The following is a 6996-nucleotide window of genomic DNA, read 5'->3' on the forward strand; positions in this document are numbered from 1 at the left end:
GCAATATAATCTTGGGTTTGGCAATGTAATTTTTGAGCTCGTGTGACTTAATTTTTGAAGCCATGTAAGGGGATGTGTTTCATGATTACCAGTGTGTTTCAAGTTTGTCTTAGCATGATGCACCAAGTTACCGGTGGGGCTTTTATGTGGAGCTCATTCACTATTTTGTGCACATGGATGAATCGACACTTATTATATGCATGATCTATTTTGTGGATGATGAGATGTATCATTCAAAATCAGTTAGATTTGGTATTCTGATTTACATGGTGTGAGATGATTGCTAGCAAAGCAAAATTTTCGATTTTGCTATGAAGGATTGTCATAGTCTAGTTGGGTTTTGGAATAAAATTAAAAATGCGTGCTAATAATGTCAACCTGTTTATTGAATGTGGTGGCCTCTTGGATAAAGATTTTTGTGAATCCTGGCGCTCAAAAAAATTGATCATAATTAGTGTACTCAATTTCTCTTCCATGAGCATAAAACACTAAAATAAGATATGATTTAATATAAGAATTAAGGTCTCAAAGCCAGAGTGTTTCAAGATATTCTATGCATTGGTTGTGATAAACACATCAAGCTTAAACCCATTAGGAATGTAACACTTAGAATGTGAAGATTGTACTAGAAATAGTAAACATATATATGAATAAGCTGGATATGATTAAAGAGCATATTGATAGATCCAGAGTTTAACCAATAGAGTTAAACTTCTTACTTTCGATAATAGATCCAATTTTGATAGATTCGAATGAGATTACAGGAAATAAACATAACAATGGCGTACTACCCCTCCATCTGAATAGCCCCAGCTTTGTAGATCTTGGAGGACTCGATGAGTTCTGCAATACATATGAAAACTTAATGATGTTGCAAACTTAATCACTCCCATGATATAAATATAAAAATTTAGTAATTCACTGTATATACTTACCAGTCATGTTTCTGAGAGCTTGCTCCAATGTGGCTGGGTTTTCAGCACTTGTCTCTATGAAGGAGATCTTAAACCTTCTTGCAAGCTCCTGCCATTTATTTTGGCACAGAGAGAGAATAAATTTAGGTGGTAATAGGCATCAAGAATAATAACACTGGATTTTCTTGAATTACTTCGCTACATATGGGTCAAAATGCCGGGGAGATTTATGTACTTGAAAATTAAATTTGTAATTTAGTAAAACACTTATATATCCTCTTAAAAAACATAAAAATACAAGATGTTAGCATTGATAAAAGAAGCTTCTTTCGCCTAAAGTCCACTCCATTGGTCGATCAACCAACTCAATTAATTAGAAACACTCAATCCTTGATTCAGTCCACAAACAGACTGCCTACAAGCAAATCATGTACTAAGGTACTGGTATTACCTACAAGTATTTGGAATTTTATTGTTTCATTTTTTAAAAATAAGGCTCTTGGATAGACCTTAATATCTGGAATTTGAATTTTTAAAGCCACCAAATGGGACATTCATGAGTTCAATTAAGCTTGCGTTTGGTCCCTTATTGCCGTCCATAATTCTAACGGCGTACTCCATAGTTGTACAGCTCTTCTAGGTGAGATGAACTGGATGGGTGTATTAGTGGAATTTGCTGTAGATCAAAGCATCTTGTAAACTCTTAACTACTCTAGATAACTAGGATTTCCTATTTCTCTTGGTAGCTCCTTAATTTTAGAACCTAAAAAGTGAAGAATTTCCAGTTTCCAAAGTTCTCCAATTGCAGGCACACATCTGTGAACTCTCAACCAACTAATTGTGAGGTTTGAAGGCTTTGGGGGGAATGAATAGATTGTGGTATTGATGGAGAGGATATTTATGCTCTTATCTGTTTTGAACTAAAATATTTGCAAATGTGAAATATTTCCATTTTACCGAGTTTGACTACCAACAGGAAAATATTGTAGAAATTTTTTTCATATTTCTCAAAACTCAACGCACTCAAACCACCACCACCCACCACCTGCCAACTCTCTACTGTGGAAGAGGAGACATCCATCAGAAGAGGTCCAGCCATTGAACTACTACCAACCTTTAAAGAGACAGGCACCAAGACCACCCACCATTTAAAAAACAGCCATCAAAAGGAACACATCTTAGCCGTCAAATGTTTCTTATTAAATTTTGAAGTCAAACAAATTACACCATCAAATGTTTCATAATAAATTCTTTACATTTGGAGTCCGAATGTTGCATATCTATCTACAAAAAATATTCTGAATCATACCATCTTAATTTATCGTAAGAGTTGTGGAAATTTACCTTCCCCGTGTCTGTGTTTACGACCTTGTTGTCATCATTGTCGTCCAAATTATGGTCATTACCAACTAGAAGCATGCGCGCTCTACCATTGCCAGGAATGGCATTCTCTTCCAGCCACATCTCTGCTTTATTGAAACTCACCATCACAGTAGCATCATACACAATCTGTTGTCCAACACAGGTAAGATTTCTCAGGCAAGTAAGAAGATGATGATGATAATAATAATATTTAGAATGGAAAACTGTGTTGACTAATGTTCTATTTGTTTTGTGGTAAGAAAATAATTTATACATTTTACAGTATTTATTTTGCAATGAAATAGCTAATCTAATGTAAAATATTCTCGGTCAAAGAAAAAACTTAAGGCTCTTTGTTTTATGCCTGAAACAAAGGTAAACCGTTTTACAAAAGCGCTCTCGCAAACTTGCCGTGTATGTGTAGATTTGTTCATATATGTTGTTTTTATTTGTTGATGGCATGTTAAACCTATCTATGAATATGTATTGTCAACAGAACCATAAAAATATTCTATTAGCCCTTAGGCCCTAATGATTTCTATTATTTTCCATGTGCATTAGTAACGTGCTAAACCTCCAAAGAAAAAGTGGATTTGGTTTGGACGATAATTTGAAGATAATTACATTTAAGCAGAAAACGTATAATGTGGATGGTTTATCTTTTATTCAAGATACGTAATTTTGGAAGTTATTAACAAGGTTTTCATTTTTCCACAAAAGAAAAAGAAAAAAAAAAGATCATTTTACTGGAAAATATTGTACGATACATTTTCAAGTGTGTAATGAAATCTTTAAATGAAAATATTTTTCAACAAAACAAACGGAGTTTAAATAAACACTTTTATCAGTATACTTAGGGCTGTCCAAGCAACCCGGAGACCCGACCAAACCGACCCGACCTGACCCATCACGGCCAAATCCGACACCTCCGGCGGTCGGTGACGGTTCCTATTCTCTGAAACCCGACTTCGGCGGGTCGAGTGGCGGGTTTCAGTCTCTGAAACCCGAGCCACCTGATCCGACCAACAAATGCTAAAAAAATGCCAAAATTTCCTAGATTTGGCGACTTTCTGGTGTTCCTTAGCTCCGATCTGGCCACCCTTGGTCTTCCTTCGCTCAGATCCGGTGGTATTTGCTCAGATTCGCTTAAATTTGGCCAAGATCTGCTCTCCTCCTTCATCAGATTTTCTCAAATCCGGTGATATATGGTTAGATCTGACTCAGATCAGCGAAGATAGGCTCAGATCAGCAAAAATAGACTCAGATATTTGGTTAAATCCGGCTATTTTTACCAAGATCGGCGAAGATGGACTCCGATCTACTCGAATCCGGTGCCGTCAACTCAGATCGGCGAAGAAAGAACTTCTCCTTCGCCCGTCGACGCTCATCATCGCACTCGACCGCTCGCCCCCGTGAGCCCGGTCGATCCGACCTGTGGTGGTCGGCGGTCGGTTGCGGGTGTGTTTTTGTTCCACCCGATCTGAGCGGGTCGAGTCCGAGTTGGACACAAACCCGACCCAATCCGTGGAGACCCCTAAGTATACTCGAGTGCCCTTAATTGTGCTAAGGTTTGAAAATGCTGCAAAATCAAGGTTTATTAAAAATCAGTGCTTGGGAGCAGTTTGCAAAAGAAAATGACCGTACAAAGCACAATGTAGGCTAACTTGCTATCATAAATGGCAAATGCAAGCACAATAAAGATTAAATGTATATCCATTGGCTTGGTAATTATGTGCAATAATATTACTACAATAACACTCAAATTTGATAGGTTTTGATGCATAGATGAACATGGATACAAGTACAACTAGCAGCAAACAAGAGTTATGGCAATGCTGTCAAATAAATCTAAACAAGGGCATGGGAAATTTTATCTATAAGTTGGATGAAAAAGGTGAGTGTTTCTTACAATTATCACATGCGGGTTAAATTTCCCCCGTAAAAACTTGAACTGCTTCTGCTTAGAAAACTCAAACTGAAAGAACAAGTAGAAGAGTATTGTTAGAGATCTTAATCCTTAATTTTAAAGCTTGCCTACAAGTAGACTTCTGACTGCAAAATTGGAATATTCTATGCATGCAACCATATAGGCATGGCATTTATATGGCTCGTATTTTCCTTTTTGTTAAGTGAGATTTGGACCCAAGGGATTAGAACTGTGACCTCCACTTCATGAGGTATTGTCCTATCTAGAAGCACAACCGACATTTGTGCTAGCAATTATTTTGTAGTAGGAAGAAGCCATGGTGTTTGGGCAGACAAGGAGGGATAAGGGCAAGAGGCAAGTTGTTCTTGTAGCAAAAGATTATGTTGCAACCAATGTATCGAGGGGTGTAAAATGGGTTAGAAGATGATGTGGAATTGTTGAGAAGGCTAGGGCTGATGATGACAAGGAAGAGCTTAAGGAAAAAGAAGATTAAATATACAAAGTTTCAAGAATTGTGGTCTACCTTCTTTAGCACATTTGATAGGTTATTTTAGTTATTATTGAGTCTTAGTATTGACCCTTTAAGGTTGGAAAGCTGTTGGATTAGTTTCCAGTAGAATAAGGGTAATTTGCTGATTTCCGAAAATTTGGAATGGACTATCCTTGCTAGGGCCATGAGTTGTTTATTTAATTGTTAGTAGTATTCCTATTTATTCTAGGAATAGGTTATTTAGAGTTCAATTTCTACTAGGAAAGGGTTAACAATGTCCTCTATGTAAAGGTTCTTTTGTAGTCATGTTATTTTCAATGTATTGATTGACTAATAAAATTCAACATCTTATATTAAGCTTTGTTTGTGTGATGCAAACTTCTCTTTGATGCCAAAGAACCCTAGGCGTGATGCCTAAGAAGACCTAGGTGTGATTGCATAGTTTTTTATATTTCTTAGTTTTTCTTTGTCCCCTATTTCAGCCCAAAACAGCTATCAATATTTGTTGAAAATAAGATGCAACAAGGTTCTGTTGACAAGTAATCATCAAGTGGCTACTGCAGAATCAGACTTGGGTAGCAAACAATTAATGGACCTGATTGAAGCAGTGCCTCGCTATGATCAAATTATTATCCATTTGTTGATGCTATAACTATTGCTGAGGAAATAAAAGACGCAAGTGTTAAAGAAAAGATGCCAGGGTTACAAAAAAAAAAAAAAAAAAAAAAAAATCACTCGAAGGGTTGGCTTAACCGCCTATCAATTTGTTCAAAGAATCTCTCATTCCATCTAGTTCTAATTCACATTGGAGTCCATCATATGTTCCTGCAACGATACCACGTGGAAAAAGAAAAAAAAAGAAAAAAAAAAAAAGGAACTTACAAATTGCAGCTTGAATATCTTGTCATGCAGCCTCATGGTTTTGATTTTCTGAAACATTCACCTCAAATGGTCAAGTACTGGCGCATACAAAAACTGTAAACAAACATATACATACACACCCGCATACATAAATTCCATCATAAGCCTTTAGAAAATCATAAATCTAATTCGTTTAGATTTTACAGCATTATCAGCATTTATTTAAACACAATCAGCACTTACTGTGTCAACCCCGGCAGAGTCTCTGAGGCTAAATTCTCTAATTTGAGGACTATCCTGAAGATCAAGGGAAAATATAAAGTTTAGAGCAACCAAAAAACCGTAATAAATCACTAAGATTAACTTTAAAAAAAATATAAAAAAAACGAAATTCAAAGAAAGTGAAAAAAAATTACCGCAACCGAATCCAGTAACGGTGTGTGATCGCCGTACACCGAAATCGAGAACACCTTACAATAGCTAAATTTACAACAAAAACAAAAAAAAGGAAACGAAAATCAAATAATGAAGAAATGTTGAAAATCGAAATTGTATGGTATTTATTTACATAGAAGGAAAATGGATACGAGCGACTTACTCTTCCCCGTTCATGATTGCAGATTTCAGCTGCTCTTTGTCCTTTCTGGCTTCTTTTTTGGGCTGTGAATTAGCGAGCTCAGAAAACCTTTAATCCCTGCCAACAGACTGGGTATTTTAAGTATAGAATTTTGGAGATGGAAAGATGCAAATATTCTTTTTTTATATTGGTTCATCAAAGAGTCTACTTTTCTTTATTAAGCCTCAACAATTCAGTTGTTCCTTATTTACATTCCATTTTTCAGGTCATTGGGGGTTGTTTCCGGTAGGACAGGAGGTGGCGGAAATGTGGGCGCAGTTGTGACTCAACTGATTTTCTTCAGAGGATCCAAATCCAAATATTCAAAACAAACAGGCATAACTCTAATGGGTGTCATGATCATATGCTGCACCCTCCCATTATTCTTAATATACTTCCCACAATGGGGTGGGATGTTTTGTGGCCCATCAAAAAAGGCGAATGCGACAGAAGAAGAGTATTACTTGTCTGAATGGAAATCAAATGAGAAGTAAAAAGGTTTTCATCTAGCAAGCTTGAAGTTTTCTGAGAACAGTGTAAGCAAAAGAGGAGGAACAGTAGACTCTGTAACCAAGCCCTCTGATGAGACCTCACCAGCACATGTTTAGCTACTGCCTCAAGCCTCAATTGGGTTGACCCAATACTGTTTTGCCAAGAGATCTCAAAGCTATGCAAGTAGTATATGTTTATTGCTTTCTCATCAAGTTTTAGTGTGATCAAGTCAAGTGATTTCAAGCAGTGAAATCAATTAATAGCCTTGTAATTCATTTGCTCCATGGCTTCATTGATATGTAAGTTTGCATATGTTTTTCACCCCCTTCTGAAT

At 36.6% G+C, this 6996-nt stretch overlaps 1 protein-coding gene across 1 annotated transcript; it reads right to left on the reverse strand.

Annotated features, from left to right (window-relative positions):
• Window positions 1-787: 787 nt before the first annotated feature.
• Window positions 788-6166, reverse strand: LOC115981236 (ras-related protein SEC4-like). Its single transcript, XM_031103399.1, has 8 exons — window positions 6153-6166; window positions 5971-6034; window positions 5798-5851; window positions 4186-4251; window positions 3176-3289; window positions 2259-2423; window positions 936-1023; window positions 788-843 (listed from the first exon to the last, which is right to left on the reverse strand). The coding sequence occupies exons 1-8, from the start codon at window positions 6164-6166 to the stop codon at window positions 788-790; spliced, it is 621 nt and encodes a 206-aa protein (XP_030959259.1).
• Between the last annotated feature and the right edge of the window lie 830 nt (window positions 6167-6996).

This window comes from Quercus lobata, chromosome 3 (genome assembly GCF_001633185.2).
Source record: "Quercus lobata isolate SW786 chromosome 3, ValleyOak3.0 Primary Assembly, whole genome shotgun sequence".
In the NCBI taxonomy this organism is placed as follows: domain Eukaryota; kingdom Viridiplantae; phylum Streptophyta; class Magnoliopsida; order Fagales; family Fagaceae; genus Quercus; species Quercus lobata.